The sequence below is a fragment of the Acanthaster planci genome, linkage group LG18 (assembly GCF_054643075.1).
Source record: "Acanthaster planci isolate LZ-2023a linkage group LG18, COTS_SCS, whole genome shotgun sequence".
NCBI classification, from domain to species: domain Eukaryota; kingdom Metazoa; phylum Echinodermata; class Asteroidea; order Valvatida; family Acanthasteridae; genus Acanthaster; species Acanthaster planci.
In genome coordinates this window covers 13,433,362-13,445,843 of record NC_141794.1, presented here as the reverse complement: position 1 = coordinate 13,445,843, position 12,482 = coordinate 13,433,362, and the positions used below count along the sequence as shown (strand labels likewise).

The 12,482-nt window shown below is 37.3% G+C and overlaps 1 protein-coding gene across 3 annotated transcripts; it reads left to right on the top strand.

Moving 5' to 3' along the window:
* Positions 1-149: 149 nt before the first annotated feature.
* Positions 150-12,393, top strand: LOC110985706 (venom phosphodiesterase 2-like). Of its 3 annotated transcripts, XM_022246922.2 has the most exons (26): positions 150-521; positions 2,274-2,330; positions 2,784-2,819; positions 3,458-3,653; positions 3,819-3,876; positions 4,153-4,244; positions 4,566-4,645; positions 4,894-5,013; positions 5,254-5,329; positions 5,575-5,608; positions 5,755-5,820; positions 5,919-5,991; positions 6,186-6,338; positions 6,571-6,643; positions 6,895-6,935; positions 7,064-7,185; positions 7,418-7,484; positions 7,739-7,826; positions 8,017-8,216; positions 8,324-8,384; positions 8,715-8,869; positions 9,396-9,537; positions 9,743-9,823; positions 10,090-10,231; positions 10,463-10,616; positions 11,037-12,393. In XM_022246922.2, the coding sequence occupies exons 1-26, from the start codon at positions 516-518 to the stop codon at positions 11,205-11,207; spliced, it is 2,544 nt and encodes an 847-aa protein (XP_022102614.2). In that variant the 5' UTR covers positions 150-515; the 3' UTR covers positions 11,208-12,393. The 3 variants fall into 3 exon arrangements, with proteins under 3 accessions (XP_022102614.2, XP_087005159.1, XP_022102612.2); XM_087149033.1 differs by lacking the exon at positions 2,274-2,330; XM_022246920.2 differs by lacking the exon at positions 150-521 and having other exon boundaries at positions 552-2,330.
* The last annotated feature ends 89 nt before the right edge of the window (positions 12,394-12,482 follow it).

Here is a 12,482-nt window from a genome sequence, read left to right as displayed (position 1 = left end):
GCAAGCACACATCAGCAATTCAAACTGATAAAGTAAACGACGAAATGCCATAAACGCCCATGCGCAAAATTTACATATTGCTGTCTTATATCGTTTACTCCCCGGTACTTTTAGCAATTACATCTCTCGTACGTGGATGATACACGGGTCATCAAATGAGTGTAGCCTTCATGCGTAATGTATCGAGGTGGAGTTGTTAATTTTAAACCATCGTATACTTAAAGAGAGGATCATTCAACCTGTCAGTCACAATTGCGGAGCTATATCTACACGCATTACGAACTTAAAATCTATTATCGGCAGTACTATTCTGTGGTGTCATTTGCAAAAGTTGCAGTGTCCTACATGACTCTGGCAGAACGCACTGATCCACCGGTTACTTTGCCAGTAAGTCTGTCTCTGGAGTGGGACCTATAACAAAAGCTAAACGTACATCACAACTTGTGCAGCAGAGACACCAAGAACTGGAATTGTGAGCCAAAATTACTACTGGAGCAGAGGGGAAAACAGACATTATGCCGGTAAGTTGAATAGTGTTCTCCACCTGGAAAGTTATGTTTGTTTTTCTGCAGGCACACAAGTGCAATATGATATGAAATAAAATGCTCCAGTTTTGTTCAGGGCAAGTTCATTTCTTGTCAGGAGATTGATTCGATAGGTTCGTTCACATCAAAGTCCTTTTTCCCTCTTCGAGTCTTATAAATGAAAGCAGGCGCCTCAAGACCGAAACACGTTCCTACATGCAGCACCCCTTTTAAACTTTACGCTATCACTCTGGGTATGATCAAAAACCCCTCTAAAATCTCAAATATTATTACCCTGGTCCTCCTGGCAATATTTTATTCAACACGTCTCAGTCAACACCAGAACTTGCCCTTCTCTATTCAAAATATTTTACAGAAGAAAACATTTTGTTTCAAGATGAGAAATTTCCCATTTTTGCCCACACCTGACCTGAACCCTGAGCTATTGCTGCATAAATATACCAGGCCCACTTCACGTGATAAACTGTGTTTGATCACGGACCGAATTGTGACACACCAAACGGTTCACTCCGTGTTTGTCTTGGTACTGACGGGCATGGCTTTCGCAGTCATAAAGTTGACTTATCTATATAGAAAAGGGAAAAAATGCCCCTTCAATCCAGCACCCCTGGTAAATAGACAAAGATAATAGTTGAACACGCCTTCCGTAAACGTCTTATCGGTTTATTTCAAGCTGTTAAGGGTTGTATATATCATAATTAAACTTGTTAACCCTGATATTTGCCACGAAAATTAATATTTGGGCACTGTTCTGGCCTTCACGTTCAATGATGGAAAAATAATTTGATTAGTCTATTGTTTTCTTTCTTTTTCTCACTTCGCTAACCAATAATCGAATGCCATTCTGCTCCTTTAATCACCAGCCAGCAATAACAGTCAGAGCCTAAGAATAGTACCAAGCATCTGGAGTTGCAGATCTGATCCCTGTAACCGTATGACTCCATCCAATGGTTTATGGGCCATGTTGTAAATGGGCCTTATTTTGTTCTGCACTTTTTTTGGCTTGTCCCTCCTGATTCGCTGCCGTTCTGACTTCAGAGGAACATAAACAGTCTAAAGGTCCATGATACACGATTCATGGAGAGACAAGGTTGCAAGATTCGAGGTCATTGGCTTTATGCCTTCTTTTCGATGGGAACTAACATTATGTCTCACTATTCCATTGTGTGAAATTCAACAGTTGTCATTCGTACATGCTGATGGAGTAATTGAAAATATGTGGTATTTTTAAAATATCAATTTTCTTGAGCTAGGCATGACTTCCAAGTATTCTACCACACACCATTAGAAAATATCCGCAGTGCGACCCGAAAAGGGGAAAGGAGTTTTGAACAAATGACCAGAAAAAGTGCCCGCACACCGGTACTCTCAGCATTAATCGGCCTTCTCAGCCACAACCTGAACGTCTGAGACGGTACAGAGATTGCGGTATGGCGCTGGATATAGGGCCGCAGGATCTCTATGGTTAACTGAAATTTCATTGGCCAAATCTTACGTGAAACGTAATGCGCAAGGTGGACGAAAACATTCATTTGTGGGCATCCTGAAAACCTCTAGTCTGGTGCATTGCTTTGACTCAAGTATGCTACTAATTTGAGTAAAGCATTCAAGGAATACGTCTAAGTAGAAGTTCATCTTTCATGTCTTTCATGTTGAAGTTACATGCGTCCTTTTCTTACTCATGATTTTAATGAAAGGCCAATCTCTTTTTGTTTATATTTCAATCAGTCGAAAGTGGATATGAATAATGAGGAAGTGATTCTTACTTTTGAGGATGTTGGAAAGGTAAGAGTAAGGAGGACTGTGCATGTGGCAGGCTATGAACCTGTTTGCTTTTTAACCGGCATCTTTAGGCTAAGTTTCATGTCTTCAGACCCTGCCTTCAGCCTTGAGGCCTGTGTTTTTTTTTTAGGGGGGGATGAGGGGCTGAAGATTGGACCTCTTGTCCTTGGTTCGTTGCTCCTATAGTGCAACAGGGTTCATGTAATAGGCCTTGTCATGCTTGTGGAAAGAGTTCCAAACACGCCGGACTTGACACAGCTCAATTGCATAGGCCTATCAGGCCACTTATCAACTGTACTGCAGCACTATAGTTGGAACCATCCCAAGCATATGGTTTTGATAGATGCCGTAGTTGGAGTGCAACATAGTTAGAAATGTTAAGACTTATTATATTACCAATATGTAACTGCAGGAAGTTTGGATATTATTTGATTTGTTTCCAACTTGTCCCCACAGAAAAATAGACACACCCCATTGTGCACCTTTTTAGTGGTGAGTGGATTTTCAGTTTGTCAGTGACACAGTATGCATTGTGTTTTATGCACACGATGACAGAAAGACATGAGTCCCTGCAGCATATGTTATGATCTTGCGACACGATTGTGGGCATTGTCAGGAAAGCAAGAAATAGGAGAGAACAAAAAACAAATGAAAAAATGCAGAAAAAGATGAGAAAACAGGAGAATGAATGGGAAATGGCTAATTTCCTTTAAAATACATCAGAATTGACCCCAACACCACTGTTTTTGTATTGGTCAGTCTGCAGCTGACAAGTGCACACCCCTCCCTGCAGGAAGGGATGACATGGTAATCAGTCATGATCAGTGACATGCAGACAGACCAACAAACTAGAACCAAACTTTAAATTTGCTATTCAAATAACAAGCGACGGTACATAGCTAAAATGTACCCCGTCCTCATAATGAGATAGCAATTCCTATACATGTATGTACATTAAAGTAAACAAGAATACGTCTTATGAATTTGACTGGACACACTGGTTAAACTGTTGAACTCTTCAGTTTAAGTATACAAGAGAGTTATTATCGACAAGGGGATCTCACAGCTGTCTATGACAATCACTCCATGCTTACATGTTACAAAATGTATAATTGTATTTTATAATGAAGCTGGTGTCAGCCCTGTGTGGCATCGGTGTCGGCATAGGCATTGGTTATGGCATCTGGTATGACAGTGGACCAATAAAAGCAACAGCAGACCCACAGAAGCCTGGAGATAAGACTACAACTGGCCCAAAGGTCACAAGTATCAAACCTGAAGTAACTGGAAGTGTGACTGACAATCCCACTACACAATCCACCCCAGGTACTTTGTTGTAGAGCAATCAGTACTGTTACTTTCGATCTAAAAGCTTTATGAAACCAACCCTTATTTAGCATAATGGAATTGAACGCAGGGCTCTTTCGTGCATAATCATTTCCCATTGTTTAATCCAAACTGAAACTTATTATACAATAATTCACTTGTCAGGAAAACCTTGGTTGGATACACCTTGTTTTACTGAACGACCTCCTCAGTGTCCCGATGGGTAAATATATTTTACGAAATTTGTGCACCTATGGAATATGAACCTTGATATTTATACTGCTTTATCTTTTGATTATATTTAATTCATCGATCTGTACAGGCCAAGAGGTCCCTTCTCATTGTTGTGTGAATTGTGAAAAATGTTCAAGTATTTTCTTGCATGTAATATTGCAGGGTTTTGTTTTGATCATGGGAATTTATGTCTAGAAAACCTTCCACCCAATTATTTCAAAATGTCATCATTTTTATAAACGTGTTTCTCTTTGTGGAATCTTAGTGTTGACAGGCCACCACTGATCTTGGTGTCTCTAGATGGATTTCGTTATGACTTTCTCCAACGAGGAATTACACCTAATATCAAGAGACTTAGTAAGTCCTCTCTTTTGTCATTTTCTTGATGTGAGAATCAATCACAAAGTTTATACCACCTGGAATTTTTGTATTTGTGAATGGCTCCCGTGTCTTCCCACACTGTCAGTTCTGATACCAGCATACAGTTTACTTTTGGTTTCAAGTAGTCATACAACCTTCAATCATGTGTGTGTCTGACACACAAAACGCTCTAGATTTAATTGACTGTATTATTGGCTAACTGCAAAAGGACAGAAAAATGAATGGATCAATTCTTGAAGTTATGATGACACAGTTTTTAGTGTACCGGTGCTTGTTATTTTTATCCTTTCTTATTAGGTGAATGTGGAACCCATGCACCCCACATGTATCCTGCCTTTCCAACTTTGACATTTCCAAATCATTACAGCATTGTCACGGTAATGTAATTTTTCAATTTCATAATTCTTCTTGATATAAACTAATAGTGCCAGTGTATATTCTTGATTATGCTTCCACTTTTACTCATTCAAGTTTGAGTTTGTGAACTTTATGTATTTTGCAGCCTACTTCATAATTTTCACATGCAAATCTTCTATAAGATTTTAATTGTATTAAGAAAATAGACGTTTCCTCATTGAAAGAAATTTCCCTTAACCCACCATTTTTTGTGCTTTTTATGTGGTAGGGCCTTCTACCTGAGCATCATGGGCTCATTGGAAACAGTATGTATGACCCAGTTCTCAAGAAATCCTTCTCTATTTCTGGAAATGAGAAGTTTAATAGCTACTGGTATGGTGGTGAACCGGTAAAGTACAGATTATTTGTTATTTGTATATATATTTATATTACGTTCTGTATGAGTAATGAGGGGAAACTAAGAGAAACTCAAGTGAAATTCCAATTTCACTTGAATTACATCTTGGCCCTAGCTAGTTTCCTTTGAATCTATGGAAAAGCCATGCACTTATTGAATTTTCTCCCAGCCCTCCCCAAGTTATTCTGAAATTTAATGCTTATCTTATTTTATTGTCTGACATTTCTGTAGGTCTGGAATACAGCTATGAAGCAAGGGCTAACTACAGGTTGTTATTTCTGGGTTGGCTCCGATGTTGAGATTCAAGGTGAATTTCTATCCAAAATTGTAGAGAAATTTGGACACTTTTCAATTACCCTTATCTAGAATAGAGCAAATCATTCACACTTCAAAAGAGTTTCTAAGTTTTGCTGTGAAACTGAGATCTAAAACCTGCTACTGGAAAGCTGGAACCAGCTTAGCCGCTTTTGGGGGGGAAAGACAAGAGCGCTATATTTGGTCGCCATAATGTGACAATAATCACAAGGAAACAGTTTCTTTTTGTTTAATCAGGGATGCGACCTGATTACTACTTTGTATATGATGGGTAAGTTTACATTTTGTTTTGGGATATTGATGCTCTAATTATTTTGAAACAGAGATGGGATGTAAGGTAATATGATACTGAACATTTCAAATTGTTTTCATTGCATGTGTGAGTTAATGCCATCAATAAAACCTTTCATCATGTAGGAGCACAAAACCTGAAACGAAGATTAATCAGATCAAAGAATGGCTGAAACTTCCTAACGACAGGCGGTAAGTACCTTGAAATAAAATCTTTAAGAAATATTTCTTGTGAACAAAATTTTTCATATATTGATATTTTCAAGTTTTGTTTTCTTTCTTCGTTTTAGTCCTGACTTCATCACTTTATATTTTGACGAACCTGATCACACCGGCCATGACTATGGACCAGATTCAAATGAGGTCTGTCAGCTGATACATTTGTTCCTTCTTTTATGATCAAGACACAAAAGGGACGTATCATTGATTCCAAATCATTGATCATTCAGCTTGTCCCTTGGCTTGGAAGAAAAGACAGGTTATTCAAAATTATATGCAGCATGCATCAAGATTTGGTACAAAGTTTGATGTTGTGTGTAATTTCATATTTTTCACAGCAAAATGAAGCTGTCGCAATGGTTGATTCTTACATTGGTGATCTGATGGATGCTATCACAGAGGTACACATGGAGAATTGTACTAATATCATTGTTCTTGCTGATCATGGAATGGCCAACCGATCTTGTGAACTCAACATTAAACTACAAGATGTAAGTACACATGTTGGTTGGTTTACCTTTTATTGGTTGGTTTCCATAGTACTCCAATATTAGCAATAGCAATCTGTACAGAAAGGTGTAGTGATTATGGGGAAGTTTGGAGAAATAAATTGTCAGACGTTTTTCCAAAAATATGGCTGTTTTTGGATCTGTTTGTAGTCACATGTTAAATAGAAGTCCTTACACTTAACTGTATATCATTGTTTGATGTGTTTGTTTCAAGTATATTACAACTGGTGACTACTACTCAAGGAGCAGTGGAGGAACCATGATGAGATATGACCCCAAATCTTATGGTGAGTAGGAAGTATTCCAATCTGTACTCTATAAGAAGTAGGGAAGACTGCAAATATTTGGTAAATTTAAAAGATTTCGACTCACAGACCATAACAAACTAGTTAGATACATGTCCTTGAAATGACATTTAAGATTACTAGACCCCCTTTGTTGTTTCTTTCAAAAACACTTGTTAGAACTAACAAGTGAATGATTTTCCCGTGAAGTGATTCCTGAATCCTTTCAATGTTTTCATTGTCTTCTCTTGTAGCTGCTATCAGTGAACCTGAAGATATTGTACAGCACCTAAAGGTCAGTCATCGCACAAAAATACAAATTACTCAAAGGAATAGATAGAAAATAGCTAATGATTTCCTAGGTTTCCTTTCATTTAAGTGCACTTTCTGTTTGATTTGCATATGAATTCATTTTGTTTATAGTGCATCAGCCCGGGTTCTGTTGCCTATATCAAGACAGATACACCCAAGCGATGGCATTACATGAACAATGTACGCATTGAAGATACACTAATTGCTGTGAAGCAAGGCTATACTATATCAAAGTAAGAATGACATTGTCTTTTGTTGTCAGAGTTATTTATCTATATTTGTTAAAAAATTATGTCTCCAGTCATCCTCTTCTCAATATTGTATAAGAGATCGAATGTGGTTGATGTAAAGCATACAGCATGATGCAATTAGTTTCTTTCCTAAGTAAGAAAAATAAAATGATTAGTGTTTCATTGTCCAAATATTAATTCATGCCTAGCACATGAATATGATTTGTTTTAACAGTGGTCCGTCAGGTGGTTGTGATGGCGGTGGTCATGGGTATGATAACCTTAAAGCGGACCAGATGAGGGTAAGTCTGGATTCTGTTTTGTTGGTTATCTTTATTGTGATTGTGGGAGAACTTTGGTCCTGAAGAATTATGTTGACTTTGTCATAAGGTCACCTGCTATTTCAAAATGGAACGTTCCTGTCATGCATTCGTTAGTAGGATTTCATTTCTTTGTGATAGGTCACTCTGCCTGTTTTATTTAAGAGTGTTAAACAAATGGTCCTTATTGCTTGTTATTCACTTTTCTACTTCTGGATTACTTTTCTCACCAACAGGCTCTGTTTGTTGCTTATGGCCCAGTGTTTAAAGCCAACTATGAGACTGAACCTTTCCATAATGTTGAATTAATGAATCTTATGTGTGGTGAGTTATATCCCTTTTGCATCTGTCAGCAGTGCTTGGATTCATTTATACCTCCTCTAGTGATGAGCACATATATTTTTTTAATTGATGATCCAACCTGTCCATGCAATGATTCTTAGTGTCCTGTCTTTCAAGATTTCTGAATGTTTGTTTTAAATTCTCAGATTTTTTTTCCAATCTGATTGATTAGATGTCTTGAGCATCACCCCTCCACCTAATGATGGTGAGGTGGGTAGTCTCCATCATTTACTCTTTGAACCACCAAATCTACCTCCAAAGAATGATTCAAGTCTGTCATCTCCACTGGTGTGCCCCTTCCCTACCTCTGATCAAGATTATGCAGACAGGATCAATGAAGATACATCAATGTGCATGTGTGAAACTCTACCTGTAAGTTGAATGTATCTCTAAGTAGATATTTCATAGTGGAAGATGAAATCTTTCTGAAGAAATTTTGACTAAAGTGTCTATTTATTTTATACTCTTTATACTTTCAGGATGGAACAACGAAAACTATTGAAGATTTTGATAAGCACCTGAATTTAACTGAGAGTCAGCGTAAGTAATTAATGAGTTGCTTTAACCTTCCCAAATTAAATAAACTTGTGAGGAATCAATGGGGGTGTATTATCATTAATTTGTATATTTGTGGTTTATTATAGTTATGGAAACTTTTTCTTGTAATTTTATTCAATTTTTTTTCTTTGACAACAATACATGTCCATTCATCAAGTTTATTTTTTTATGCAAAGCTTGTAGTTTACTTCAATCAAATTTTCTCCTGGCATCATGGAATTCCTTATTACAGCACTGATTATTAGAGTTCATACTTACCAATTCCTTCACTCCAAGGTCATCTTGGATATTTACTTCTCTTACTTATATTAGAATCTGCTGCCAGAGCAAAGCATGTACCTTTTGGAATGCCTGAAGTGAATTTCTTGACTGATTTCTGTGAGTTAGTGCAAACTGAATATGTCACAGCATATAGTCATGAGATGAAGATGTCACTGTATGCAACATTTACAATGGACAAAAAGACGGTGAGTTTTTTGCCATTGTATGTGTAATTTTTTTTAAATGCTGTTGCATGATTCTGTCATCAGCCATACTGATTTCTTTTGCACAGTATCCGAATCTAAGGGAAGATCGGGGGGCTGACAGGAGCCATAGCCCCCCAACAAGAAATTGGTGCCAAAATGTTTTGCACTGAAAAATAATTAGAAAAGACATTATTTTCCAAAAGTGTGTTAAAAAAACACAAAATTGTACCCTTCAGAAATGTCATAAAGGCTACAAGCAAAAATTTCCAATTTTGGTCCCCCCCTCCCCAAACAGTTCAACCCCCCCCTAAAAAAAAGTGGTTCTGGATAAGCCCCTTGAATTTTATCTGGATCGATTTTTAGCCAGACTCGGGAATTAAACTTTGAGGGTTAATACCGCTTTATAGTTCGGGTTTGTTTGTTCTATACCCACCTAACTTCATAAAATATCGTCTAGTTTACTACTGGGTTAGTATTGTCATTGACTCATCTTAACAAGAATGATGTGAAGACTTTCTTCTCTCAGTCCAGGGACACGGCACCAGTGTTTTCTAACTGTACTCGACCTGATGTCCGTATTCCTAATGCAAAGTCTCCTGACTGCTCAGACCTTGACAATGCAACAGGAGACTGGGCCAATATTACCAAAGGTTTCCTCTACTCACCTGGTAAGCATAGCGTTGTTGATAGTTATTTGAGTCTGGTTTACAAACTAAAATCTCAGCCCAGCTTATAAATTGGTAATGGTTAGCACTATTTTCAAATTACTCTGAACATTTTTGAAGTGGAAAATACCAAACAATATACATGTACACCTAAAAGCAGCAAATTTCTTGTCACCACCTTCCAGCATTAAATTTGTTTCCAATCTAGGTCTGACAGAGACACTGACTGCCAAAATGGATGCACTAATCAGTTCCAACATGGTCCCACAGTTCAGAGGTTTCATTAAAGGTAATTTGTATTTATCCTCTCCTGATTAGTTTACATATTCCTCGGTGGCCAATGTGCTATTATATGTTGCTAATAAGCAGTCTTTTCGATTACACTTAAAATACCGGTCTGAACATCTGACATGTCCTAGTCTCTTTAAATTTGTTGCAGGTTTTTTTAGTCAGTGGAATTCTAACCACATCTAGTGTTAAGCTTCTTGTGTACCATCTTGATTCAACTGTTATAGTTAATTTATTCAACCGATTGTAATGGATTTTTCTTCGTAGATCTGTGGAGTGGTTTTTTTGATGTTCATTTTCCCATCTGGGCTGATGAGTACAATGGTATCAACGTCATCACTGGTCCTATCTTTGATCATAACTATGATGGTCTTAGAGATTCTCTGGAGTTGTTGTCGCAAACACCAAGGTAAGTTCATGAAAGCCTACTGTAAAAATATTAAGAGAATTAAATGCACTGTGTAAATGGTACATTCAAAGTCAGATTCGGCTACATATTGGGCTTGGAGATTTTCTTCCATTTCAAAAATACAGCAGAAGTTGAGTATGTACACAGCAAGTAACTGGCTCCAATAGAATCACCACATCAGAACTTATTGCTTACTTATTGCTCATTGCTTAATGTTATTTGTTATTACAGTGCCCAACTCAATGACACATTTGTCCCAACCCACTTCTTTATTGTGATCAACCGTTGTGTGGATGATGGCAAAGCTGTTGATGATGCTGATTGTGACAAACTGGAACCTTTATCATTCATTCTTCGGAACAAAGATGGCATTCAGACTTGTCAGGTGAGAGATATGTTAGGGTAAAAGAAGGTTTCTACGTTGAAGGACACTAAGTATTCAGAATAAAGAAATTATATAAGACTTAAAGGTTTTCATGGTAAAAAAAACTAGATTTATAGCAGTTTCTTGAAGACGGACAGAGTACACTGTTCGAAACATCGAGTTATTCCCCGGTTCTTCTCAGAACCACACATACTCAAGGAAGAGATAAATACATGGTGTTACCGCAGTCTGTACTATAAGGAAATTATATTTGTTCACAAATTCAAGGGAATGAAGAAAGAGGAGAACACTTCTGAAAATACAGATCAACAATTTGCTATCCAACAAGATCTGGTCCTAAAAATGTGTAATGAGTTGTTTCTTCTTTGAGTTACATTCCCTTGCCTTTGACAATCAAATTTATTTTTGACATATTTATAGATGACCCCCGACTTCCTGGAGACTCACGTTGCTTCAGTTAAGGATATTGAACTCTTGACTGGTTTACGTTTTTACCCTGACCTGGAACGTTATGAATCCATACGTCTTAGAACATTCAGTGTTGCAGCAAATCAGGTCTTCTCTGATTGGAGACTTCAAAGCAGTATGTAATGTTAATAATGCATGATGGGCATATGGTCTGTTTGTGAACCTTGGAAGATAGCACTGTGGTGGGATAATTCATATTCTTTGTTTAATGGCGCTGATGCTGATTGAAAAAGAACAATTTGTCGTGTCTTGCATTTGACACACACAAATAATCTTGTGCAAAGAGTTTTATTCACTACAGTTATGTAAATAGCAACCTTCAATGTACAAGTTAAACTGATAATTCGTCAATTCTAGTAATTTCCTCATCTTATTTTTCTTAATTTTTAATTTTCATAATTTTATTTTGAATAGACTTAATTTTAAGGGGAGCGCACTTTTTTCGTAGGCAAGGAAGGGGGTTTACATCCTGTATATGCTTTCAGCAACTTGGCAAAATACATGGCCATCAGCGTTTCCTTTCACTTTTTGGGGGAGGACTCAGAGGAATCAGAGGATAGAGTGTGTTTTGTATGCTTTTGGAAAGGATGATGAAGATGAGCACTGAACTCTGTGCCATGATTTTGAATTCAGATCTTTTTGAAAGGAAATTGAGATACTCACAGTTATAGGTCTACTCACAGACTCAAAGTGAAGCAGCCAGACAACAAATTATTGAGTTTCATGCCACAGCCTGAAGTTTTATTCATCCGGGTACCAGATTATATACCAGTTATCAGAAATATTAGTAAATAAATGGTCACACTATTACCACTGGCTGCACTTTAAATCATCCTGACGTACACCCAAGAGAACCCGTTTTGGTTCAAAGTTCTCTCGCATAGAACTTGCATGCCTGTGACCTTCGCACTTTGAATTATTATTCCTTATTATAACCGGCCGGGCCTAAATAATGCACACAAATATGACAAAGATTGATGACTGAGATGTATTCACCTGTTGACCAGTTGCACACAAGACTGTAAACCGGCTGTGCATTTGGATGAAGAGAGTTTGCTGAATATAATTCCTTTTACCCTGTAGGGGTAAAAGGAATTATTGAACAGTCCGTGATCATTTATGCTTGACCGATTGTGTGTGAATTGTTACTTTTAATGACTAGTTTTATGTTCTGACTTTTTTTTATCAAAATAAAATTTATTTTTTGATGGATGCAGTCAAATCACCTGTTTGGTTGTCATTAGTGATGTTCAGTTTTACTATTAATTATCACTGCACACATGGGAATTAATAAAGGAAACTCACATTATACTAAGTGTAATGCTTGATTTATTGCTTTTTGAAGTGGTGTGGGAAAACTAACATGCATGAATGTTTGTGTTGAAAAGACCTTTCCTG

What these genes read in the sequence shown, in the direction of transcription:
- LOC110985706 (XM_022246920.2), top strand. Translation starts at nt 2,208, where the DNA reads ATGCGTCCTTTTCTTACTCATGATTTTAATGAAAGGCCAATCTCTTTT. An exon ending in CCTCCTCAGTGTCCCGATGG is followed by an intron (nt 3,877 to 4,152) that starts GTAAATATATTT and finishes GTGGAATCTTAG; the next exon opens with TGTTGACAGGCCACCACTGA. An exon ending in CAAGGCTATACTATATCAAA is followed by an intron (nt 7,186 to 7,417) that starts GTAAGAATGACA and finishes TTGTTTTAACAG; the next exon opens with TGGTCCGTCAGGTGGTTGTG.